The sequence below is a fragment of the Propithecus coquereli genome, unplaced genomic scaffold (genome assembly GCF_000956105.1).
Source record: "Propithecus coquereli isolate 6110/MARCELLA unplaced genomic scaffold, Pcoq_1.0 Scaffold426, whole genome shotgun sequence".
Classification (NCBI taxonomy): domain Eukaryota; kingdom Metazoa; phylum Chordata; class Mammalia; order Primates; family Indriidae; genus Propithecus; species Propithecus coquereli.
The window spans coordinates 820,574-846,746 of NW_012150019.1; the positions used below are offsets into that span (position 1 = coordinate 820,574).

General features: G+C 58.0%; 1 protein-coding gene across 1 annotated transcript in view; it reads left to right on the forward strand.

The window, feature by feature from the left end:
• The window catches only part of TNXB (tenascin XB), a 64,377-nt gene that overhangs the window by 7,205 nt on the left and 30,999 nt on the right, over nt 1-26,173 (forward strand). Inside the window, exons 2-17 of the mRNA XM_012653640.1 lie at nt 1,271-1,681; nt 2,025-3,857; nt 4,331-4,446; nt 8,863-9,019; nt 9,194-9,457; nt 12,138-12,506; nt 13,521-13,817; nt 15,509-15,799; nt 16,156-16,461; nt 18,095-18,427; nt 21,420-21,728; nt 22,819-23,127; nt 24,321-24,608; nt 24,871-25,176; nt 25,579-25,893; nt 26,008-26,170. Of these exons, the coding sequence (XP_012509094.1) occupies nt 1,279-1,681; nt 2,025-3,857; nt 4,331-4,446; nt 8,863-9,019; nt 9,194-9,457; nt 12,138-12,506; nt 13,521-13,817; nt 15,509-15,799; nt 16,156-16,461; nt 18,095-18,427; nt 21,420-21,728; nt 22,819-23,127; nt 24,321-24,608; nt 24,871-25,176; nt 25,579-25,893; nt 26,008-26,170 (6,059 nt within the window). The 5' untranslated portion in view covers nt 1,271-1,278. The remainder of the gene's footprint in view (nt 1-1,270; nt 1,682-2,024; nt 3,858-4,330; nt 4,447-8,862; nt 9,020-9,193; nt 9,458-12,137; nt 12,507-13,520; nt 13,818-15,508; nt 15,800-16,155; nt 16,462-18,094; nt 18,428-21,419; nt 21,729-22,818; nt 23,128-24,320; nt 24,609-24,870; nt 25,177-25,578; nt 25,894-26,007; nt 26,171-26,173) is intronic.

The following is a 26,173-nucleotide window of genomic DNA, read 5'->3' on the forward strand; positions in this document are numbered from 1 at the left end:
AAAGCTGAATAGTACTCCATGGTATACATATACCACATTTTATTAATCCACTCATGTATTGATGGACACTTGGGTTGTTTCCACATGTTTGCAATTGTGAATTGTGCTGCTATAAACATTCAGGTGTAGGTGTCTTTCTTTTTTTCTTTTTTTTGAGACAGAGTCTTGCTCTTTTTCCTGGGCTAGAGTGAGTGCCCTGGCGTCAGCCTAGCTCACAGCAACCTCAAACTCCTGGGCTCAAGCGATCCTCCTGCCTCACCCTGCCGAGTAGCTGGAACTACAGGCATGCGCCACCATGCCCGGCTAATTTCTTCTGTTTTTTTAAATTGCCCAGATAATTTTTTTTTTCTATTTTTAGTAGAGATGGGGTCTCACTTTTGCTAAACTGGTCTTGAACTCTTGAGCTCAAGCGATCCTCCCACCTCGGCCTCCCAGAGTGCTAGGATTACAGGCGTGAGCCATCATGCCCGGCCAAAGGTGTTTTTTTCTTAATAGGAGATATTTGAGCTCATATGAAAGCTGATGGAAAGCATCTAGTTGAGAGTGAGGGGTTGAATAAAAGAGAGAAGAAAATCTACTCAAAGTTTCTTAGAAGACAATAGGAGCTGGGATCCAGGTGCTTGGGGAAGAATTGGCCCCAGATACTGATCTACTAATTCATTCAGCATAGATGTGTTGGATAACACATTTATCCAAAGCATTTATGTGCCAGGCACAGGTATACAGCAGTGCCAGGACAGATGAGGTCCCTGATCTCATGGAGCTCCCATTCTTGTAGTGGGAGAAAGATAATAAACAAGTAAACAAATAAAGAGATAATTAGGCACAGTAAATGCCATGGAGAACATGAAAAGATTTTGTGATAGAGGGTAATGGGAGACTGCTCCAGCTGGGCATAAGGCAGGCTTCCCGATGACGTGTGAGTTAAGATTTGAACAAGAAGGAGCCAGCCTTTAAGAGCTGAGTGAAGAGCATCTCAGACAGAGGGAACATACAGTACAAAGGCGCTTAAGCTACTGTGAGCTTGTAGTGCTTGTGAGACAAAGACCAGTGTGTGGGGAACACAATAAAAACAGAGGGGCAGAGTAACCAAATCATATCAGAAAGAGAGACAGAGAACAGGCCTGCCCAGGGAGGGTTTCCATTAGCGTTGGGCTGAATGTGAATTTTTACATACATATGAGTTGGGTAGATTAGTTGTGGGTAGTGGGACTGTGCGCGTGGGTCTCCTTTTCAAAGCTGCGCTCACACCTGCCTTCTCTCCTTGCAGCCTCCTGAATGATGCCAGCCCAGCATCCTCTCACCTCCTGTCTGGCCGTCCTGGTGCTGCTGGGCACAGCCAGAGCAGGCCCCTTCTCTTCACGGTCCAATGTGACACTCTCAGCCCCACGGCCCCCTCCGCAGCCAGGGGGCCGCACAGTGGGGACAGGAGGGGGAAGCCCCTCTTCTCAGCTTTATGAACACACAATGGAAGGAGGGGAGAAGCAGGTGGTATTCACCCACCGTATTAACCTGCCCCCTTCTGCTGGCTGTGGCTGTCCCCCGGGCACTGAGCCTCCTGTCCCTGCTTCAGAGGTGCAGGCCCTGAGGGTCCGGCTAGAGATCCTGGAGGAGCTGGTGAAGGGGCTCAAGGAACAGTGCACTGGGGGATGTTGCCCTGCTGCTGCCCAGGCTGGCACAGGTGAGCTGGGGATCACAAGAGGGGGCACAGAAGAAAAGGAAGGTGCAGAGGTGGGTTAGGGTGTGGTGGGCACTGCTAATCCATAAAAGACCTTGGTATGAATTAGAAAAAGTCACCCTTCCTCACCCTTAGGGATGGTAAGTGCAGCCCAGAGCACAACTTGGAAAGCGGAGCTGGGCTAGACGTCAGCCTAAGCATATGCTGGGCCCTGAGAGGCTGGGAGCAACATGGCCTTATGGAAGGAGGCCCGGCCTGCTGGAGGGGCTGACCCATAGGACCGCCATAAGGGCTCCGCCTCTCTCCCCCCAGAGAGACTGAGGCCTGCTTCTCCCTGCCACTCCAGGTCAGACAGATGTGCGCAGCCTCTGCAGCCTTCATGGTGTGTTTGATCTGAGCCGCTGCGCCTGTTCCTGCGAGCCAGGCTGGGGCGGGCCCACCTGCTCAGACCCCAAAGACCCTGGGATGTCCCCCTCGTCCCCGCCTTCAGGGTCCTGCCCTGACGACTGCAATGACCAGGGTCGTTGTGTCCGCGGTCGCTGCGTGTGCTTCCCTGGCTATACCGGCCCCAGCTGTGGCTGGCCCTCCTGCCCTGGGGACTGCCAAGGTCGCGGGCGCTGCGTACAGGGCGTGTGCGTGTGCCGCGCTGGTTTCTCAGGCGCCGACTGCGGCCAGCGCTCTTGCCCTCGGGGCTGCAGCCAGAGGGGACGCTGCGAGGACGGGCGCTGCGTGTGCGACCCCGGCTACGCTGGCGAGGACTGCGGCATGCGGAGCTGCCCTCGGGGTTGCAGCCAGAGGGGGCGCTGTGAGGACGGGCGCTGCGTGTGCGACCCCGGCTACACTGGTGAGGACTGCGGCCAGCGCTCCTGCCCTCGGGGCTGCAGCCAGAGGGGACGCTGCGAGAATGGGCGCTGCGTGTGCGACCCCGGCTACTCCGGCGAGGACTGTGGCGTGCGGAGCTGCCCCTGGGACTGTGGCGAGGGCGGGCGCTGCGTGGACGGCCGTTGCGTGTGCTGGCCCGGGTACGCGGGTGAGGACTGCAGCACGCGGACGTGCCCGCGTGACTGCCGGGGCCGAGGGCGCTGCGAGGACGGCGAATGCATCTGCGACGCGGGCTACAGCGGGGACGATTGCGGCGTGCGCAGCTGCCCTGGCGACTGCAACCAAAGGGGCCGCTGCGAGGACGGCCGCTGCGTGTGCTGGCCCGGGTACACGGGGCCTGACTGCGGCGCGCGCGCCTGCCCACGGGACTGTAGAGGCCGCGGGCGCTGCGAGAACGGCGTGTGTGTCTGCAACGCGGGCTACAGCGGCGAAGACTGCGGCGTGCGCAGCTGTCCCGGGGACTGTCGCGGCCGGGGCCGCTGCGAGAGTGGCCGCTGCTTGTGTTGGCCTGGGTACACAGGCCGGGACTGCGGCACGCGCGCCTGCCCCGGTGACTGTCGCGGGCGGGGGCGCTGCGTGGACGGCCGCTGCGTGTGCAACCCAGGCTTCGCCGGCGAGGACTGTGGGAGCCGTCGGTGTCCCGGGGACTGCCGTGGGCACGGCCGCTGTGAGGAGGGCGTGTGTGTGTGCGACGCGGGCTACTCGGGCGAGGACTGCAGCGCGCGCAGCTGCCCCGGGGGCTGCCGAGGCCGCGGCCAGTGCGTAGACGGGCGCTGCGAGTGCGACGACGAATATTCTGGGGAGGACTGCGGTGTGAGGCGGTGCCCGCGCGACTGCAGCCAGCATGGCGTGTGCCAGGACGGTGTGTGCATCTGTTGGGAGGGCTATGTGGGCGAGGACTGTAGCGTCCGCACCTGCCCCTCCAACTGCCACGGACGCGGCCGCTGTGAGGATGGGCGCTGCGTGTGCAACCCAGGCTACACCGGCCCCGCCTGCGCCACTCGCAGCTGCCCGGCCGACTGCCGGGGTCGTGGGCGCTGTGTGCAGGGTGTGTGCGTGTGCCACGCGGGCTATGGCGGCGAGGACTGCGGACAGGAAGAGCCTCCCGCCAGCGCCTGCCCTGGGGGCTGCGGGCCTCGGGAACTGTGCCAGGCGGGCCAGTGTGTGTGTGTTGAGGGCTTCCGAGGCCCTGACTGTGCCATCCAGACGTGCCCAGGGGACTGCCGTGGCAGGGGAGAGTGTCGCCAGGGCAGCTGTGTCTGCCAAGACGGCTATGCTGGCGAGGACTGCGGGGAAGGTAAGCAGGCAGCCTTCCCCATTATGCTGGGCCAGGGACTGGGGTTCTGGGAACAGGAGCCACGGGGAAGACCTGAGCCTGAGGCCTGGGGGCCCATGGACCTGGAGGAAGAGTGGAGGGAGATCTGTACTGGGGGAGGGGTGTCAGTCAGAGGAGCCATGTCCAGGAGGGGTAGCAGACCCACCCGTGCATGCCAGCCGCGGGACTGGCCTTCAGATCTCTGAGGAGCAGCAGGGAGAGTGCCCCTTTGATTGCGTTTGGGGAGATTCTGTGCTCCTGGAGATGGGGGAAAGGTGAAGGAGACCCCAGCCCCCTTCAGGCCTCTGTCAGCTTCCCCCCTCACCTGTGCAGAGAGGAGGGGGAGCTCGGATGGGCCTCTTGGTGTAGCCCTGAGTAAAGGGGACTGTGATGTTGGCGATGGGGAGTGGTTGCCTTGGGCTAACCAGCTTTTTCTACCCCATTCTCTTGGGCAGAGGTGCCAGCCATTGAGGGCATGAGGATGCACCTTCTGGAGGAGACGACCGTTCGGACGGAGTGGACCCGGGCTCCTGGCCCCGTGGATGCCTACGAAATCCAGTTCATCCCCACGGTGAGGGAGATGCTCCGCTCCAAGAGAGGACTGAGTGGGCAGGACTGAGGTGGTGCTCACCTCTGGCAGAAAGGGCCACATACTCAGTGGTTGAGCCCAGATGGCTGGTTCCTGAAGCTGCTGGAAAGGCCTTCGTGTCCTGGGCACAGAGGCCTCTGCAGCATCTCCAGCAAGCATTGGCCCCATGTGGTGGAAACACTTCGGTGACCGTGCGCTCAGCACCTCCTGAGGCTGTTCAGTCCGTTTTTGGTCCTCACTGTGAGTCAGTTCTTCTTCTTGTTGCTGAATCCAAATCGGCCCCGGTTCTAATATGTATTTATTGGCCCCAGCTGGTCATTCGCCAGCAGCTAGAATTTTTTTGCTTTCCCTGTTTCCTACACCGGAGGCCTTCAGGTATTTGGAGACATCAGCCACCGCATCACCCTTCATTCCCCAGGCCAAACATCCTATGTCTTCACCCCTTTCCCTAATTCTTTGTTCTCTGAATCCTTCACTGTCCTGTACCTCCTGCTTTTTCATGCGCCCCTCAAAATGTGGGGGTAGAAAGGCGCGCACTGGCTAACTCTGGATTCACTCGCACTTTTCTCAGAGCTGGCATACATTAGCTTGTTGTCACACAAACTGTCAGCTGTTTTGGTCATATTTGTTTTAAGTAACTTTTTATTATAAAAGTCATATAGGCCCAGTGCAGAAAATTTAGAAAATATATGGAAAGAAAAAATATGGAAGGAAGGGAGGGAGGAAGACAACACTCGACTCTATACACTTTTTTAGCCTAAATATAGGCCTTTGCATTCGGCTCTGCTCAGAGTTATCTTTTCTGGTTTGGGCCAAGCTATCTAGGCTGTTGCAATCATTTTGAGTCTGTGAACTTGTTCTCCCACCTCCATGTCATCGTTGCATTGCGAAGCATTTTTTCTCGTCTCTGTTCAACTTGCTCTTAAAACATTAGGGGAGGACCCTAAGGACAAAGCCCTACGGCTGGCCTCTCATTAGGGACCTCCCTTTAGTGGAGTGGGCTTTTAGGATACGGCCGTTTCCCCAGCACCAAATCATCTGACATTTTCTCCATCGAACTCATGAATCATCCCACAAATGCCATAGGGTGTGGGCCATGTTACCCTCATCTTCATCAGGCTAGCCAGGACTCTGGAAAAATACAAAACTTCCTGGGCCTAAAGCCTTCAAAGGCACTAGGACAGAAAGGGATGGCTCAGAGGTGCTGTCTTGTCATCCTCACCCCACTTTGCCTGGTCTTCTCATTATATCCCTTAGGCCAGACCCCTACTATGTTCTATCTCTCCTTACTCTTTACAAAGCAGTGGCAAGAAATCCCTCCTTTATGGTACAACCAAGATAGCTTGGATTTTTTCTTCTGTTTAAACATTTTTTTGTTGTTTTAAAAATAATTTAATCACAAGACAAAAATTTGGCAACTAGAGAAAAGAAAAACAATTCTTGGCTGCTTTGCACTAAAACAAGCACTGCTAACGTTTTCAAGTGCTTCCCCCACTCTCTTCTTCTGTGTGTATATTATTTATATAGCTCTAATCTTGACAGGGTGGGACTTTTAAAAGGAACTTTCCTAAGAAACTTCAGGGAAAGAAGAATTAAAATAAACACTTGAGATAAGAGGAGCTTTCAGGGCAGCAGTTGTCTCCTGCTCCGAGTAAATAAATATAAACTCATCCTTGGGTGTTCCCAGGGCCGCTGCTTCCCAGTTGAAGCCGGAGGCCTCCTCACCCAGAGCCAGGGTGGGACGGAGCTAGCCTGTGCCACACTTGGCCCTGTTCTCAGCAAATCCGCCGTGCTCTAGGTATGGACCTCTGTCACATTCTGGGTCCTCTCTGAGCCTGGGTGTGGAAGATGCTCCTATAAAATTGGTCCCCAGATACTCCTCTTGGGCCTGGGCTGCCAACCCTCGGACCATGCTTTCTGCTCACTCTGGCTGGCTCCTGGCATTATTGTACCTTCTGCTATGTCCATTTCTGTTGGCATCGGCTATATTCAGTAGCTGGCTCTTTGCTGGCTGCTGCCATCTTTCTAGAAGCCTGTCTCTACCTCATCCCCTCCCCCTTCCCAGAAGCACTTATCTCTCAAAGCCCAAACCCTGCTATTCCCGACCAAAGGACACACCTGGTTACTGGAATTACTTTCAGAATGCAGAAGAGGAGTGTTCTTCCTCCCCTGCATTTGTGGCATTGTTACTCTGACTCAGTGGTTCTCAAAATGTGTTCCCTGGAGCTGCATCACCTAGGAGCTTGTTAGAAACGCAAACGGTCGGACTCTATCCCCAGATCTACTGAGCAGGTGTGGGGCGGAGCCCAGTAGCTTGTGTTGCAACAAGCCCTCCAGGTGATTCTGTTGCACTTGAGCCTGAGGACCGCTAACTTAAGGACTGTTGCCATTTTGAAAATGCCAGCTCCTCTATGAATGTGAGAGAAAGCATGGGGAAACTGAGGGAGGTAAGCCCTTGAATTAGAGATGCAGGTCTTCCTTGCCTGGAAACCAGGGCTATGCCAAGTGTTGGGACATAAGACCTTGCAGCCTCAGCAAAGTTTTTGCTTGGGTCTAGGGAGATGAGGGGTGAGGGAAGCTCCAGGGACCAGCCAAAGTGGCGTCCTCTATTTGGAGCCCCAAGTTGATATAGAAAATAAAGTTAAAAACTCGCCAAGAACAAAGTCTGTGAAGCAGCCAAGCTTTGCCAAGGGGCAGAGCCAGCTGCCAGCAGCTGGCTAGAGAGCCTGCCCCAGACCAGCGAGATGGTGCTGGGACACAGGGGTTAGGCTGGCAGACTTTCAGGGGCCTGTTCCCACATGGATCTCAGGAGGAAGCAAAAGGAGTCTAAAGGATATAGATGGGTTGGTCTGAAGGGAGAAGGAGCACTCTGGTGATAGGCCTGCCTTGCTGAAGGAACCAGACATTATCAGGGAGCGGCCAGGGTGTTGGGGGAAGCACTGGGGGAAAAAAGAGGGAGAGAGAGACAGAGAGAATGAACAAGTAAATTCCGGGGAGGGTAAGGATTTCACAGGTCTTGAGCTAGGGCCAATCCAAGGCTTCCTAGGCTGGGGTATCCTAGGGCAGGGTGAATAGGAGAGGGATGGGGGTCCCGTGTGCCCAGGAACCTTTTCAGCCCAGAAAACTGACAAATTTCCATTTCATCCTCAACCCAGAAATCTCTACGTGGCCTTCTCATCTGGTTTTATACTTCGGTATTTACTGTGTTGATTACCCCGCAGTTCTCCCGGTTTAGGAGAGTACCTTTTGAAATTTCCAATCTTACTTGGCTGAATGGAGGCGTCCCCATCACAGCCAACATAGCTAAGCAGAACAGAGTGTCCTTAGCGGCTCTCCTGGCTGGACAGCCCAGAGAAGTGTGGGGCTGTTCGAATGCTCACAGATGTCCAGTTCCTCGTGTTCCCCAGCGGTTGGCACTCCAGGAGACCCCGCCTGGAGCAGGGCCTAGCAGAGTTCCTTTGGGGCCACCACACCTAATCACAACACCTTACATGTACAATTGGAGGAGGATTGTTTTCTCACGGGCATTTGCTACACAGAGATGTATGTAAGTTATCTATAAAGCTGGAGACGTATCTATACATTTAGCTACTAGAGTGTAAGCCACCTAAGCACAGGGACCCTATCTTTTATTTTTCTGTCTCAATGCCCAGCATGATGCCAGGTACAAAATCAGCAATCAGGAAACTTCTTTTTGGAGATTCAAGAGGTGGGGGCTTGTTTAGAGGAGCCTACAAACCTGCTGAAGAGACAAGAAAAGTCCCCGAAAGGGACCGTTGTGATGCGGGGTCACACTCGCATTGCACAGCCACGGGCAGGCGTCTGCCGGGAGGCTCAGGCTGAGGCAGCCGCTTTAAGGAAGGAGTGAGGCTTGCAGGGGCACCTGAATCTACTTCGTGTGTTCAGAGAGGAACGGGCTTAGGCTGCGCCTCCTTGTGCCGAGGTAGTCTGGGCTGCTGGGGGAAAGTCAGAGGGTGAGTCCAGCGCATGTCAGGTGGAATTCTGGTAAATGAACAGGGAGTGCCCAGGAGAAGGGACTCTCGGGTCACACTGCCAGGGCTTAAATTTCTGCTACCTTCTCGATGTTGGTGACCTTGGCAAGATATTTGGCCTTCTTTGCCTCAGTTTCCTCATCTGTGAAATGGGACTAATAGGACCTATCTCATAGGGTTGTTGTGAGAATTGAGTTCATATATGTAAATCTAGAACAGTGGCCGGCACAGAGTGAGTGTTCCCTAGATGTGTTTCCTGTTACTGCCCAGCTCCCCAGCTTGTACGGGGCCGAGTTCCACACAGCCCCATGCTGACACTGTTTGCAACTGGAGAAAGAAGAGGTAGGGGGATTGAGCAGCAGGGGCCCGAGTGCCCTCCCGAGCCACCTGGTGCTCTCTCTCACAGACAGAGGGGGCGAGCCCCCCATTCACCGCGCGGGTGCCTAGCTCTGCCTCAGCCTATGACCAGAGAGGACTGGCCCCCGGCCAGGAGTACCAGGTCACTGTCCGTGCCCTTCGAGGGACCAGCTGGGGCCCTCCTGCCTCCAAGACCATCACCACTAGTGAGAGCCGGGGCTGTGGGGGTGGGGTCCTGGGTGGAGATCTGGATTGGCCAGGGAATCTGCCCTCCAAGAGAGAGAGGGGGAGGGGCTGGATGGGAGTTGGCTCTTGGAAGGACAATCAATGACTGAAGAACCAGACACCCACCTGAGCCCTCCTTTTTCTAACCTTGCTAGTGATCGATGGTCCCCAGGACCTCCGAGTGGTGGCTGTGACGCCGACCACACTGGAGCTCAGCTGGCTGCGTCCCCAGGCCGAGGTGGACCGATTTGTGGTGTCCTATGTCAGTGCCGGCAACCAGAGGGTGCGGCTGGAAGTGCCCCCCGAAGCAGACAGGACACTGCTGACTGACCTGATGCCAGGCGTGGAATATGTGGTGACTGTCACAGCGGAGAGGGGCCGGGCAGTCAGCTACCCGACTTCTGTCAGGGCCAACACAGGTATGGCTGGTTAGAGCTTAGGGAAGAAGGGCCCTGGACTCCAAGGTGTGGAGCCCCCTCCTCGGGAGCCCGGGCCTAGGGCTCATGCGCTCCTCTGAATGCATTTGACAGGGCGCCTGGCAGTCTCAGGCACCTGCCGGGGCCCTTGCTCTGTCCCAAAGGCAGGTTGCAGGTTTGGCTATGGGAGGAACTGGCCCAGGGAGAGAAGCAGTGAGTAGGAGATGCTGTGTAATCCACTCAGATGAAGGAGGTGCTTATCTAAATTTAGGTACAAGGACAGGCCATGCATGTGCTGACAGATCTTTTGGGGACCGGAATTAGGCAGATCAGAGATCCTCAGTCCTGTTGACTTTAGGATTGGGATTGCTGGCACTTGGGTCTCAAGCAGTAATTTTCCACTAACCTTCAAGGTTTCTTAACAGATGCCTGGATCTTTCTTTTCTTTTCCTGTGACAGGGGGACGCCCACCTTGCAGTAACTCACATTCTCTACCCCTCCCCTTTCTCTCCTTCAGATCCAGGGCCCTGCCCGCTGGCTTCTCTCTTCTTTCTAGGGCACCAGCAGTGGTGGGCTTGGAGAGGGTAGGGGGGCTTCCAGGACACTGACTCATTTCTGGCGTTTCTCTTTCCAGGTGCAGCTGGGGCACAGGGAAGAGGCCTCTGGCTTTGCTGGGAGGGACCGAGGGAGGGGCTGCCGTGGGGAGGAGCGCAGGGGGGGAGCTGCCACTGACCTGTTCTCCTCCCCTTTTTCGCCCTGGCAGCACCAGGCCACTACAGTTACCCGGAGGTGCGCCCCCCAGCCCCGCCCCCCAAGCCCCGGCCCCGGCCGGCCCCGGCCCCGCGGCCCCCACAGCCCCCTCGGCCCTCACGGCCCGCAGAGGACGGGGAGGCGTCCCGGCCCCGGCCAAGCCTGCCCCAACCCCCGCGGCGGCCGTGGGGCAACCTGACGGCCGAGCTGGGCCGCTTCCGCGGCACGGCGCAGGACCTGGAGCGCCACCTGCGGGCTCACGGCTACCCACTGCGGGCCAACCAGACTTACGCGTCGGTGGCGCGCCACATCCATGAATACTTGCAGCGGCGTCTGGCGGCCGCCGCCCCCGCCAGCTCCCCCGCCCCTCCGCCCAGTCGCCCCCAGCCCACCGCCAGCTCTGATCCAGGCACCAGGAAGCGGGACTCCAACCGGGGCATCTACGGCCTCTCGCCGGAAGGCGTCGACCGGGCGGCTGCGCCTCGCCACCCCAAGCCCGAGGTGCTGGGCAGTTCCGCCGACGGCGCGCTTCTCGTGTCTCTCGACGGGCTCCGCGGCCAGTTCGAGCGCGTGGTGCTGCGCTGGCGGCCCCAGCCGCCCGCAGAGGGCCCCGGCGGTGAGCTGACCGTGCCGGGCACCACGCGCACCGTCAGCCTACCCGACCTCAAGCCCGGCACCACCTACCACGTGGAGGTCCACGGGGTGCGGGCGGGGCAGACCTCCAAGTCCTACGCCTTCATCACCACCACAGGTAGCGTGGGCTGGGGCTGCGGGACCACCCATCCCCTGTCCAGCCTCACCTGCCGTTGGAGTCCCACGAGTTCCTCCCACTGCCTCACCCCTCAGACTACCACACCCCACCACACCTTCCACCTTCAGGCCCTGCCTGGCCCAGGCTGCAGGGAACCACTCCCCCCCCGCCCCCCCAACAAAGCAGCCCTCCTGTGTCCCTAGAAGCCACTCCCACGGTCCTGGCATCATCCTGTGGATACCTAAGGCCAAGGCAGCCTCATCTTTGGGATTCCCACGGCACTTCTGCGAGAATTGCTGTTCTAGGCAATGACGGGGCATTTGGGGGGCGGGAGACTGGGGCGGGAGGAACCTGAAAAGATTCACTGGAGCAGTCTGAGTGGCTGGGGATTGAAACCAGTGATTCCCACTCTGACTCACTGTGGTGAGGGTGGCTGAAGACTGTGGTCAGTGGTTACTGTTTTCCACAATTTGGCCTTGACCTTGAAGGGACACATCAGAACTGCTTGGGGATGACCTTGAAGCCATCAGGCAGCATGTAGGGGGTGAAACCACTGCTTCCTCAGCTGCCTTTTCAGACCTCCTGGCTCACTTTATGCTGGTCTCTCCCACAGGAACGATGTCCGGGCTTGGGGAAAGGGTGCTCTGTGGCTGCTGTGGGGAGGGCGGTGGACCTCTTCTTCCCCCATAGGGCCCAGATGCCACCTGACCTGGACGTCCGCCCCCACAGCCTCTCTTTCCTCTCTTCTCACTGCCCACTCTCCTCTTGCATCCTCCTCCCTAACATCACTGTCTCCTCCTTTCTTCCAGGCTTCCACTGCAGCACTAATGGAAGCCACCCGACCACCACCCCGTGGGGAGGGGGATGTGTTTGGGGAGGGACAGGAAGTCTCTGGGGACTGGAGGTTGTAGAAGGCTCGTGGGGGAGAGATAGCACGCTTTGTGTATTTGACTTATTCCCTGCCCTAAGCGCAGGCCTGTCTGTTCAGTGATGTGTAGATGGGGTGTTGGGAGGACTGGCAGACCTTCCAGAGGTTGGGGCAGCACAGGTGGTAGAGCGGGGCATAGAAAAGGGGAGGGTCTCTAAGCCCTTCTAGGCTGGAGGGCAGAACCTGGGGACTGAAGATTCCTTTCCGGCTCTTATACTCAACTCTCCTCTTTTTCTCCCCTTGCCTCTTACCAGGGTCCTCACCCTCAGGCCTCTTGGGGGCTACCGATGAGCCTCCTCCTTCAGGCCCCTCGACGACCCAAGGGGCCCGGGCCCCTCTCCTGCAGCAGCGCCCCCAGGAGCTGGGAGAGTTGAGGGTGCTGGGCAGAGACAAGACAGGGCACCTCCATGTGGCCTGGACTGCCCAGCCCGACACCTTTGCCCACTTCCAGCTGCGACTGCGGGTACCCGAGGGGCCGGGGGCACACGAGGAACTGCTGCCAGGGGACGTCCGCCAGGCCCTGGTGCCTCCACCTCCTCTTGGAGCCCCCTATGAGCTGTCACTTCGTGGGGTCCCCCCTGGGGGCAAGCCCTCTGATCCCATCATCTACCAAGGCATTATGGGTACATCTTGGACTCTGCTCAAACCAATGTCCTGAGACTGGGGGAAGAGCTAGGGCTATCAGGTCTTGAGAGGTGGGCTGACATTTGGGGCTGGGTGATAGGAGAAAACAAGGAGAGAAAAGAATTGTGGGTTCAGAGGGTAGATGGTTGGGGGTACCTTAGAACAATGATGGAGGTGGGCGGGGAGAGGGGAGGAAGGCAGGAGGAGAAAAGTCTGAGGGTGGGACAGGGACTCAAGGGAGAGGCTGTAGGCCTCTGGCCCTCCACCTGCAGCTTTCCTTGCCTCACATCCTGTGCCCACTTCCTGGTCTCTCCTCTGTCCTACCCTGACCTGTGTCTCTCTCTGGGTGGGCATGAGAAGGCCTCTGGATCCTGATGCTCAGCCCCCTCCCCATCCCTTTCCCACAGCCCCCAGCACCTCCTGCCTGGGAGCCTGGCTTGCAGTGGACAGCACCCATGGTCCCATCAGCCAGCGTTTGCTGGTCCTTGGGGAAGGGGGCTCCACAGCCAGCAGGACTTCCGAGATGGGTGGGGCTGGCAGGACCAGTGCAGGATAGAGCCAGCGGTGCTTCGCTCTCACGTCCCCTCTTGGTTCCTGTCTGTGGTACCAGGGTGGCCAAATCTCTAACTCCAGGTCAGGCTCGCCACTGGGAGAGATGGTGGCAAGGCTGAGTGTGGCTCAGATGGGCCGAGGAGCCTTCGGACTGCTCTGAAGCAGCAGCAAGGAGGCTCGAAAATTTCAGGCAGAACCACAAGGGACCTAAACTCCCCCAGAGATCCCAGTATGCAGAGAGGCTAAGACCTTGTGAAAGTGGAGAAACTGTCACACAGGAAGGGACAGAGATTGAGGGAGGAGAGCTGGTCACAGAGGGCTGAGGGGTGGGGAAATAGAGGCTTCCAGGGAGGGAGCTGTCCAGGATGGGGTGAGGCAGGCAGGCAGAGGAGCGGGAGGGAGGCCGGGGACAAGGAAATGGGTGAGTCCACTGTGCTTTGCTTTTGCCCCCTAAATCCCAGACAGGGATGAGGAGAAGCCTGGGAAGCCCTCAGGTCCACCACGCCTAGGCGAGCTGACCGCGACGGACATGACCTCTGACTCCTTGCTTCTGCGCTGGACGGTCCCCGAGGGCGAGTTTGACTCCTTTGTGATCCAGTACAAGGACAGGGACGGGCAGCCCCAGGTGCTGCCTGTGGAGGGGCCCCAGCGCTCGGCCCCCATCACCTCCCTGGACCCCGGCCGCAAGTACAAATTTGTCCTGTACGGGCTCGTTGGCAAGAAGAGACACGGCCCCCTGGTGGCTGAAGCCAAGATCTGTGAGTGAGAGCCGTCATACCGCCCCTGCCCTCCGTACCGTCCTGCAAGTCTTCCCAGTACTTTGGGAACCTGCTTTGGGAGCTCCAAGAAGGCTTCCTGGAGGCGGCGGTGCATGAGCTGAATGCTAGAGGGAAATTAGTGGTGGGGCAGGCAGAAGAGTGTGGCCGCAGGAGAATTGGTGTCAGTGGCCTGGGGCTGGAGAGCAGGGCACGTGGGGAGCTAAAGGGCTTAGGGCTTCCTGGGCCGTGCTGAGGGGCTTGGGCCTCATTGGAGGTCCTGGAGGCCTCTGAAGGGCTAAGTAAGAGAGTGCCTGACTGGATATTCGTCTTGCAAATAGCGCTGTGACTGCCGCAGAGGGTAGCCGGAGAAGGGAATTAAGAGCTGGCAAGAAGTGGTGGTGGCTTGGCTGGGATGGTGGCAGCAGGCTGGATGTGGGAGGTGAAGGAGAGTGAGGGGCCCAGGCAGTCCCCCGGGGTTCTGAGTCAGATACTCCCATTCCCGAGGCAAGGAGCAGCAGGGAGTGGAACAACACAGTGTGGAACACTTAGATAAACATCTTTTGTGCATTTAATGAGAGTCAAATGTGTTCGAGATGTTCTAAGCAAGGATCATCACACTCCTTAAGGCACACCTGGGAGGCATGCCCACTTCACAGATGAGAAGTGAGGCAGAGAGGAAGAAGGGGTGGGGCCTCAGGGTTCTACTGCCTTCTGGGTTTGGAGAGCGGAGAGAAGGCCTGCAGGGGGGGTGTGGTGTCATCAGTGCTAGTGGGCAGGAGCCAGGGTGAGAGTGTGGGATGGGGGAAGAAACAGGACCGCTGGAACCCTGGGGGTGAGCAGAGGAAGAGGAGCCTATGGGGTAGCCTGAGGGGTGACTCGCAGGGAGGGGCAGAACCATGCAGCAGGGCACAGTCAGACTTGTCAGATTCCAGAAGAGTGATTCAAGGGCTATAGAGTGTCCACAAGACTTAGCAATGGCAGGGTCACCACTGGCCCCATGAGAACTGCCTGGTGGAGGGTGGAGCTGGGTTGGGAGGGTGATGGCGATGAGGACATGGCTGCAACCAGTGTAGACATCGCTTTCTGGAATCTGGGCTGGAAATAGAGAGCAAAGAGGGAAGCTGGAAGCTGGAGGGAGATGCGCACGGGATTGGGGCAGGGGGGACAGGAGCTTGTTTAAATGCTGATGGCACAGCTGCTGGGAGGGGAGTCACTCATGGCTCAAAGTTCCCAAGGAGGAGGACAGGCCTGGAGCACGGGTGTGGGAGGCTGTCCCACATCGCAGCGCCTCAGAGATTGTGCTGTTCTCTCTTGGAGGAGAAACCAGTGAGTAGTGAGGCTTGGAAGCAGCGGAGGTTGTCCTGGGAAGATTTCCCTGACTGTGGAGGCTTGAAAGGGCCTGGCTGGGGTCCCCTCTCTCTGAAGCTCCTGCTCCTGGGTTATGGATAGAGTCAGGGCCGCACTAGTCCACACAGCGCTTTAGTGTCATTTGGAAGAGGGCACCCCTTCCTCTTAGACATAGCTCCTCCCTCGAGCGCTGGCTGGCTTCTGTCCCTCTCTACTCCCTTGGCAATGCACCTTTGTGCAGCGACCTGCCTGCACAACCTCACACAGCATCCCTGTGTGGGAGACGGATTCACCCTTATCCTATGACCCGTGACTCTCCCTTCTCTCTGTCCCCCTTTTCCTAGTGCCTCGGAGTGACCCAAGCCCGGGGACCCCACCCCGCCTGGGAAAGCTGTGGGTGACAGACCCTACTCCAGACTCACTGCACCTCTCCTGGACCGTCCCTGAGGGCCAGTTCGACTCCTTCATGGTCCAATACAGGGACAGAGATGGACGACCCCAGGTGGTACCTGTGGAAGGGCCTGAGCGTTCAGTCGTTATCTCCCCGCTGGACCCTGACCACAAGTACAGATTCACTTTGTTTGGGATTGCCAACAAGAAGCGGTATGGACCCCTCACGGCCGATGGCACCACGGGTGAGTGGCAGCCGCCACACCCCCACGTGACCTCTCCCAGCCCTCCGCGCACTTGCCCTCAGCCGGAAACCAGCTGGACCCCAGCAAGATGGCTGACTCCGGCGTCCTCGCCCCGCTCCTGGGCGCAGGGGCAGCCGGCCTCCCCCACACTGCTGGGCCCCTCCCATCCCATGCAGCAGCTCCCCACAGCCCAGAAGGTGTGTCACGCCCTGGCTGTGCCAGACTTCCCAGGAGTTTTGCACTCACACTAATCAAATAGTGACACCCCGCCATGTGACATTGTGACATCCCGTCCAAACCCCAGCCCCAATCCCAGGCCGCCAGTTCAGCACCTGGCTGGATCCTCTTGTTTACAGCCCCAGAGAGGAAAGAGGAGCACCCCCGTCCTGAATCTCCTGAGCAGCCCCTCCTGGGGGAACTGACGGTGACCGGCGTGACGCCAGACTCCTTGCGCCTGTCGTGGACGGTGGCCCAGGGCCCCTTCGACTCCTTCATGGTCCAGTACAAGGATGCACAGGGGCAGCCCCAGGCGGTGCCCGTCAAGGGGGATGAGAATGAGGTCACCGTCCCTGGCCTGGAGCCCGACCGGAAGTATAAGATGAACCTCTACGGGCTTCGTGGCAGGCAGCGTGTGGGGCCCGTGTCTGTGGTGGCCAAGACCGGTGAGTCAGGGCTGCGCAGGCCTGCCCCCTGCCGGCCCCCAGCCTGTGAGCCAGACCTGGCCTGGGTCCTTCCAGCCCCTCCACCTCCTCCTCCTCAGCTCCGATTCCGCCACTGCCCACCCGCCCCTCTCCGCTGCTCTCCTGTCCTCGTCCAGCTCCGGCTCCTCCTTCCTTTCTCGGCCCCGCTTCTCCATCTCCAAGGCAGGTCCCATTTCCCATTCCAAGCACCCGGACCTACCCCTCTGCCCTGTTCTGTCCTCCCTGCAGATGTCCTCACCGTTCGGTCACTGTGTTCTCTCTCCCCACAGTTCTTACTGGGCTACATCATGGCGTAGTTCAGGCTGTGGTCACTTCTGAGCTTCGGTCACCTGCTCCCCACGCCCTCCCGCCATTGCTGCTCTGATCACAGGTGGCAGATCCAGGTGCAGGGACTAGAGCACCACATTTCCCCAGCCTCTGCGGTGCACAGAGGACTCCTCCAGTCCCCCAGCTCCCTGACTGGGACTGGGGCAAAGGGCTCACTTTCAGCGCAGCATCCCAGCCTCCTCCTCCGTGTCCCCAGCCTGTCCCCATCCAGTGCCATCTCCATGTCCTGTGAATTCTTTGCCAAGAGATAGGGTGACATGGTGCTTGGGAGCAAAGACTCTAGAGCCACCTCCCTGAATCTTGCTACCAGCTTTGCAACTCATTACCTAGGGGACCTTGTGCAAGTTACTTAACCTCCCTGTGCCTCAGCCTTTCCTTCTGTCAATGGGGACGACAATGGTTACCACTACACAGAGTTGTTAGGATTAAATGAGATGATACATGTACAGCACTTAGTATAGTGCATGGCACCTCAAATCTGCCACTGGAGACTGAGCTGCTATTTCTCCCTGACTCTCTCACTTCCCAGTAACCTTTTTTCTCCTCCCCTCCCTGCCTTCCCCATCCTTGCCTGGGTTATCATTCATGCCTGTTCCCTCCTCTGCCTCCCATCCCAGAGTAGTCATGGACCAAGGGGTGGGCCCCAGGAGGGCGGGCTTCCCTTGTGCCCTCCCCACTCCACGGAGCCTTGGCAAAGACCTAGCTGCAGGGGACGCTGGTAGGTGCCCACAGGGGTGTGATACCAGAGCCAGCCAGGAAAGAACAGGGCCTTTCCCCAGCTCCCATGAGCCCCCACCTGCTCCTGAATTTTTTTCCCCATTCTGGCCCGGAGCCCTGCCCTAGCAATTCATTCCTTAAGGTTAAAGGGGAGGGAGGGGGCGGGGCTTCCTGGGGAGGTTGTAGCAGGCGCACATTCCACAGTCATGGGACACAAGGGGCAGGGCCGCCAGAGCTGGGGAAGCGCAGGCAGGTCAGCACTGTCACTGAACATGGTATAGAAGAATCCGCAGAGGTTTCCTCTCTTCCCATCTCAGCTGCTTTCGCAGATACGAGGGGAGACTCCTTGCCCCCACAGAACCCACCCATACAGGATGCCATTGGGGGTTATCTCAGCCCCCTCCATCCATGAGTGCCCCAATGGCTGACACAAAGGCTACGCAAGCCCCTAAGCCTATGGCGTGAGGAGTATATCTGACACATGTCCTCTATTGATGACAGCAGCAAGCAAGTCACCCTTTAAGCCTGTATCTCCCATCTCTTCTCACAGCTCCTCAGGAGAGTGTGGAGGAGACCCCCAGCCCCACAGAACCCAGCACGGAGGCCCCAGAGCCCCCAGAGGAGCCACTGCTGGGGGAGCTGACGGTGACAGGATCGTCCCCAGACTCGCTGAGCCTCTCCTGGACCGTCCCCCAGGGCCACTTCGACTCCTTCACCGTCCAGTACAAGGACAGGGACGGGCGGCCCCAGGTGGTGCGTGTCAGGGGTGAGGAGAGAGAGATGACTGTGGGGGGCCTGGAGCCCGGGCGCAAGTACAAGATGCACCTGTACGGCCTCCACGAGGGTCAGCGCGTGGGCCCCGCGTCCACCGTGGGCGTGACAGGTGAGTGAGGGGCAGGGGCCTGGTTTGGTTCCCTTCCACTGCTGGCCCTGACTTCCCTGGAGCCAGTTCCTTTCCTGCTCCAGCGGAGCCATGAGGCACCCCCTGCTTGGGGAAGACCTAGAAAGAGGAGGCCACTAAGGACTGGGGCTACAATGCGCTTTTGTGACCCTGAGTAGGTTGTAAACTTTCTGTGCCTCTGTTTCCTGGTCTATAAAATGGGGATAACACCGACCTCACCGAATCGTGAGGATTAAAGGAGCTAACAGATGTAAAGCATCAGCACTGGGCCTGGCACGCAGCAAACATGCTCGCAGCATTTGCTCCTGGGATTATTATGATCATCCTTACTGTGGGGCCCGCTTTGTCCTCCTTGGCTGGTTCAGCTGTTGGTCAGAACGTGCGTGAGCCTGCAGCCATCCCACCCTGAACGCGCCGGCCTCCTCTGATCTCGGAAGCAGAGCCAGGCCTGCTTAGTACTTGGGTGGAAGAACATGCATGAGACGTTGGCCTCTTCATCAGTGCAACCCAAAACTTTCTTTTCTTTTTTTTTTTGAGACAGAATCTTGCTCTGTCACCCCAGGTAAAGTGCAGTGGCATCGTCGTACCTCACTGCAACCTCCAACTCCTGGGCTCAAGCCATCCTCCTGCCTCAGCCTCCCAAGTAGCTGGGACTGTAGGAGTGCACCATGCCTGGCTAATTTTTCTATTTTTAGTAGAGACGGGGTCTCGCTTTTGCTAAGGCTGGTCTTGAACTCCTGAGCTCAAGGGATCCACCTGCCTTGGCCTCCCAGAGTGCTAGGATTGCAGGCATGAGCCACCACACCGGCCAAAAGTTTCGTTAGCACTCATCCAGTGAGTGACTTCACAGCAAAGAAGAGCATTCCTTCCTCCTCCCTGTCTCGGGCCCAGTTAGGGACCACCTGAACCACCACAAAGAACCCAGCCTGGGCACCTCCTGTCCAGGGCCTCAGCCCAAGAGGCTGAGTGGGCAGCAGTGCCTCTGGGACCCTCCTGCTGACCTACCCAGCTTGGTCACTGCGAGAGGCGTCTCTTTTTCCCTTTGCTCACTGAAACAAGACACACCTTTTTCAAAAACAACTTTTACTATAAGGGGAAAGATTAAAAACTTAAAGGTAGAGAAACAGATAGTTTTCCAGAACACTGTTTCCGTATTTCCACAAAGCTCAACCAGATAATGGCTTGGTTAATTTAGTTTCCAGAACCTTCCACTCCCAATTTCTTTTCTTTGCCTCCGTCAGCACTGAGGAGAGGGAGACGGGAAAGCCACCCTGAGTTACTCTCCCCAGGGCCTGAGGTAGCAGGCTGGGGCAGGTGCCAGGCCCAGAGGTGCCACCAAGGTTTCTGCTGGAGTGATCCTGGTCTGTTCTGTCCCAGGGAACCACACTGGGCTCTGTGAGGCCTGGCCCTGGTCCCTGAGGTGAGGACAGGCTTTACCAGGCACTGACTGAGGCGGTTCGATTTGGAACCTGACAAACCGAGTTCCACTCCTGGCCTCCCCTGTTCTCAGCTGTGTGATCTTGAAAAACTTACCCCCTCTCCACCCTCGGCATCGTCATCTTCAAGGTGGAGCAAATGCTGCCCAGTAACGGAGGAAGTGATGTGACTTCTCGCATGTTCTCAGTTCATTCGACGTTTGCGCAGACCTTCCCATGGAGGAATCCATGTTCATTTTCAGAGATAGGGTCTTGCTCTGTCGCCCGGACTGGGGTGCGGTGGTGTGATCACAGCTCACTGCAACCTCCGACTCCTGGGCCCAAGCGATCCTCCCACCTCGGCCCGGAGTTGCTGGGATTAGAGGCGTGGGCCACTGTACCGGCTGAGAAATCTGTATTTTAATGCTGGATATTTTGAAAGATGTATTTTTACATGTCCTGGATAAAATGGAGGAGGCCCTTTAGGAAAGAAACGGGCATCGCTGTTCATCGTTAGCGCAGCCGGGGCATGAAGTCGCCGGAGCCCACTGAGCCTGGGGCTGGCCTGGCGCACGGCACTTGTGGGGCTGTTGCCAGGGGAGAGATGCATGGAGCTTATTAGAAACTTCAAAATCAGAAAAGGACTGTCCCACATGCAGCATGGGAACTGTCATGCTCTTGAACAGTTAAAATCTCACCTTTTCCAGTTAAGCCAAACCACCAACAGTAAGGCTCGATGGTGAGGGACGGTTCATTCCCTCATGGAAAGAAGTTGCAGGAGGGCAGGTGGCAGGGGGTGATGTGAGAAGTGAACATGTGGGACCTTGGAGGCCACCGTAAGGACCTGACTTTCACTCCGAGTGAGATGGAAGCCACTGTGGGAACAGGCTCTGACTAATCGTTAACAGGACCCTGCTGGCTGCAGACCCTGCAGACGGGGGTGGGGGCAGAAGGAAGGAGGTGATCTGGGAGACTGTTGTGATAGTCCAGTGAGAGCCCCTGGTGCTTGGCAGTGGCGAGGAGGGTCAGATTCTGAAGGTAGTGACAATAGGACTTGCCCACGGGGCAGATGTGGGATGTAAAAGAGGACTTGGGAAGGACTCCGAGGATTTTGACCGGAGCGGCTGGAGAATGAGCTGGTTATTTCTCTGAGGGGGGCAGGCAGGCTGGGAGCAGGTGTCGGAGGAAGCTCAGGCCCAGTTTTGGACTCGTCGAGCCTGACTCACCAATGCGGCATCTCGGGAAGACGTTGAGCAAACATGAGCCTGGGGTCAGGGGAGAGGCCTGGACAGGGGATCTAAGTTTGGAGTCATTGACATACGGATGGACCTCAGCCACTTTGCCAGGGTCTCAGTGACGGTTGACACCCCTCTCTCCCAGCAACTGTAACCTCAGACACCTGGCAGGGCCCCAGTGAGGGATTGTTGGCCAGACAGATGTTGCCAGTGGATGCAGTTTTACATCAAACCACCTCATGGGTACCACAAAAATAATGGACATAAGTATTACTAAAGGAAAGAAGGCCCTTTCCTAATAGCTCCCTGCCATCTCTGTCCTAGCCCCACAATGGGAAGAAGAGACCCCTCCAGCTACCCAGCCCCCGCCGGAGCCGCGCCTGGGGGAGCTGACAGTGACAGATGTTACCCCCAACTCCGTTGGCCTCTTGTGGACTGTCCCTGAGGGCCACTTTGACTCCTTCGTGGTCCAGTACAAGGACAGTGACGGGCAGCCCCAGGTGGTGCCCGTGGCTGCAGACCAGCGGGAGGTCACCGTTTCCAACCTGGAGCCTGCAAGAAAATACAAGATGAACTTCTACGGGCTCCATGGCAGGCAACGAGTGGGCCCCCTCTCCGTGGTAGCGGTGACGGGTGAGTGAGGGTGAGGCACTCCCCATCCCTGGGTACCCAGAGCTCCTACCCCACAGCCCTTCTCCCAGCCCTGCCTGGGCACCGCCGCTCCTTCGTGGAGGGCTAAGCCCTGCAGGGCCTTCCCGGGCTCACAGGCTTCTTGGTCTGTTCCCTGACCCCGTGGCTTCTCCTGGGCTGGAACCTCCCTGCCCTGGGGTCCTTCCCCATCTCCGCTCCCCTCACCGCGCGGGACGTCTGCTTCCATTCGGCCTAATCCAGCCTCAGACTTTCTCTCTTTCCTTCTGCCATTGTCCACAGCTGTCTCCTCCTCTTCTCTTTGCAACCCTACTGTGACTTGGACATGGCTGCCACCTCCCCCTTCTGCCCTTTCCTACTGGGGTTAAACGGTACACATCCCCAAATCCCTTCTCAGAATCCGTCCTTAGCTGCGTGGCTTAAATTGCTTTCCTTTCTGGCCTGGGCCAGTTTTTCTCTCTCCAGGGAGCTGCCCTCTCTCTGGCTCCTGGCTTCCTCCTGCCCCTCATGGCCTCCTAGGCATAGGTTCCCAGGATTTTGGGGTTTTTTTCCCATGTCTAGGAAGAGGAAACTCCATGACTTTTGTATGGTGGCATCTGGTGAAACACATACCCCTCTCAGAGCAATGTTTTAAAATCTATAAAATAAAATGTATAGGATTACAAAGGAAGCCAATTATATAGATTTACAATTATCAAAATATTTCTTAAAAACTCAAATTCATGATTCAGTAATACTTGGACTGACATCAGTTCATTCTATAACACATTGCATGTTTAATAAACTACAACTTTTAGAAGTAGTGATGAGTGTAAATGGTATTTTAAAGTCTTTGCAACATCTCTAACGTGACGTAAAAACGTCTATGTTGTCTCTTGGCAACAAAGTCGCGATGCCACTACTATGGTGGGTTTCCTGTGTTGGTCATTGAAGGAAATGCTGCATTGCAGTTACAGGTGTGAAAATAAAGGTGTAACTGTTCCCCATCTCAGTTCGCAGCCCCCTAAGGCCCTGAGCACCCAGGGGTTCCCCCCTCAAAGACCTCAGCCTTGTTCTCTGTCTTCCTGGATCCCAGATCCTCTCCCACCAGCCCCAGCCACAGAGGCGTCCAAGCTCCTCCTGGAGCCACGCCTGGGGGAGCTGGCAGTGGTGGACGTGACCCCTGACTCCGTGGACCTCTCCTGGACAGTCCCTGAGGGTGAATTCGACTCCTTCGTGGTCCAGTACAAGGACAGGGACGGGCAGCCCCAAGTGATGCCGGTGGCCGCAGACCAGCGGGAGGTCACTGTCCCAGGCCTGGAGCCCTCCCGCAAGTACAAGTTCCTGCTCTTTGGGATCCGGGATGGAAAGCGACGCAGCCCAGTCTCTGTGGAGGCGAAGACAGGTGAGAGGCCCCGCAGCCTTCCCCCTTCCTCCCACTCCCCATCCCAGGTCTTCCCTTGTCCACCTCCTCTGTCTCCTTTGAAAAGCCACAGCCCTCCCCACCTAAAGCAGACAAGGACCAGAAGAACAGGCCAGTTCCTGGGTCTGCTCTCCTTGCTGATTTTGCCCCTCTTCTAACTTCGGCTTCTGGTGGAGGGGGGACGCCCCCACAGGCCCCTTCCTGGAGGAGGGACCGAGAGAGACTGGGGTGTTGGAAGAGGGGGTGAGGGTAGCCAGGAGCCCTTCCTGCCTCCCTGGGCCTTCGGGCCGTCACTTCCTCAGAGTTTGGCTGTCGCCCTTGCGACTTCCACGCAGGCTCTTACCCTCCTGGCTCAGGCCTTTTTGGTCCCACGTGCGCCTCCTGCAGAGGCTCCCCTTCCTCCTCTGCCCCCCACCCCGAGCCTCAGAACTCGGGAACCAGAGGAGCCCAGCTGTGCCCCTTTCCTGGGGTTCAGTCCAGGCCCTCCCTGCCCCTGGGGGCTCCCTGTTGCCAGAAAGCTCTCGCAATAACAATGCCGTCAGCGTCCTCGCTGTCCAGGAAGGCAGCAGGCCAGCTCCTTCGCAGGCCCCGGAGTGGCTCTCGGGCAGACTCCAGATCCTTTCCCAGTCTGAGCTCCCCCAGGCACGCAGGCAGCCCCCGCGCCTGCACAGGCCCGGTGGGAGGCTTAGTTCTCCCGGGGCCAGCCGGTGCAGAGTGAGAAGGGGAACAGGGGAGCGACAACCACCTGTGTTGTTAAGTCCGCCTCCCCACCTGCTGTCTGCCCCTGGGGATCCTGTGCCCTTGGGTGTCTCGGGGCCAGTCCCATCACAGTGTGGGGCTGCTGGGTAAGAGGAGACAGAGCCAAGTCTGTGACAAGCTGCGCCCTGCGGGGAGGTCGTCTGGAAGAGGCCAGGCAGCACGAGGGATAAGATGAGGAGGGAAGCGAGGGGCTCTCTCTAGCCAGAGATGACTCGGGACAGGAGACCCTCCCCACTGCGGTCCAGCGGAGGTGGTGGGCCAGGTGGAGATGGTGGCGAGGATGGGAGGCGATGGAAATATTTGGGAGAAGCACTGGCTGAGCTTTTGGGCAGTTCTGGGTTTTTCCAACCCCAGAGGGAGGCAGTTGAGGAGTCATTTTGGAAAAAATAAACGCAAGAACCTTTCCTCTCTGTCAGCTGCCCGAGGCGACGCCAGCCCGGGGGCCCCGCCCCAGCTCGGGGAGCTGTGGGTGACGGACCCCACCTCGGACTCGCTGCGCCTCTCCTGGACAGTCCCTGAGGGCCAGTTTGACTCTTTCGTGGTCCAGTTCAAAGACAAGGACGGGCCCCGGGTGGTGCCTGTGGAGGGCCACGAGCGCTCCGTCGCCGTTGCCCCCCTGGATCCTGGCCGCAAGTACCGATTCCTCCTCTACGGCCTCCTGGGCAAGAAGCGCCACGGCCCCCTCACCGCCGAGGGCACCACGGGTGAGGGGCAGCTCCTGCAGGGCCCTACTCTGCTCCCCTCTCGGGCAGCTGGCGGTGACGTGTGGTGGCTGACATCACTGTCATTTGGCCCCAGCCACTCGGGCTCAGCTCCGGCTCCCCACACCCTTGCACAAGCCCCTAGCGCCAGCCCCATGGGACTCAGCCTGCCAGCCCTGTCTCCGTACCTCTCGGTCCTGCCCGTCGAAGTCACCCAGCCTTCCGGAAACGGCTCAGCCATTTCCTCTCCATGTCTCCATCTCAGAGGCCTGGAGTGCTGTGGATACTGGAACAAAGCATCCCCCAAAACCCCGTCTGGGGGAGGAGCTGCAGGTGACCAGTGTGACGCCGAACTCCGTGGGCCTCTCATGGACAGTCCCTGAGGGCCAATTTGACTCCTTTGTGGTCCAGTACAAGGACAGGGCCGGGCAGCCACAGGTGGTGCCCGTAGAGGGCAGTCTCAGGGAGGTCGGCATCTCGGACCTGGACCCTGCCCATAGGTACAAGCTGCTGCTCTACGGGCTGCACGGTGGCAAGCGTGTGGGTCCCATCTCTGCCATCGCCATGACCGGTGAGTGCAGCGGCCAGAACACGCTGTGCCTCCTTCCCACTGGCTGTCCTGCTCTGTGGAGCCGTAAGCTCGCTGCGCTTCCCGTTTATGCCATCTCCATTGACCCAAACAGTGTCCTTGTCCCATTTCCAGTCAGTTTCCCCACCCCAGCCTCTAGCAACCACTGATCTGCTTTCTGTCGTTATAGTCTTGCCGTTTAATCACATCGCATAACAATCTGGTGTTTGGCCTCTCGCACTTAGCATAATGCTTTTAAAATTCATCCATGTGTATCAAAATTTGGTCCTTTTATTGCTGACTTCTTGCCTTCATTCCCTCCCCTCCTCCCCTCCTCCCCTCCTCCCGAGAGTCTTGGTGAGTCGACAGACCAGTCATCCATCTCTACCTGTCTCTCTGAACCAGCTCCCAGAGAAGAAATCGAAGCAGAGACCGCAGCCCCCACTCCATCAGCATCTGAGCCCCACCTGGGGGAGCTGACAGTGGGAGAGGCCACGCCACACACCCTGCAGCTCTCCTGGGTGGTGACACAGGGAGAATTTGACTCCTTTGAGGTCCAGTACACAGATAGAGAGGGGCGACTCCAAGTGGTCGACGTAGGGGGTGACCAGAATGACATCACCCTCTCTGGCCTGGAATCCGACCACAGATACCTGGTGACGCTGTACGGTTTCCATGATGGGCGGCGAGTGGGTCCTGCCCACATTGAGGCTCTGACAGGTGAGAAGATCTCGGCCCACTCTACTTCTGTCCAGATGGCTGGGGGAGTCCAGAGGAGAGCAGAGTCCCTACGGACACCCTCCCCCTAAGTCCCCTCCCCATGTCTCTGTTCAGTCCCACAGGAGGAGGAAGATGAGCCTTCAGAACCACCCACGACGACCCCCGAGCCTCCCATCAAGCCTCGCCTCGGGGAGCTGACCGTGACAGACGCCACCCCCGACTCCCTGAGCCTGACCTGGACGGTCCCCGAGGGCCAGTTTGACCACTTCCTGGTCCAGTA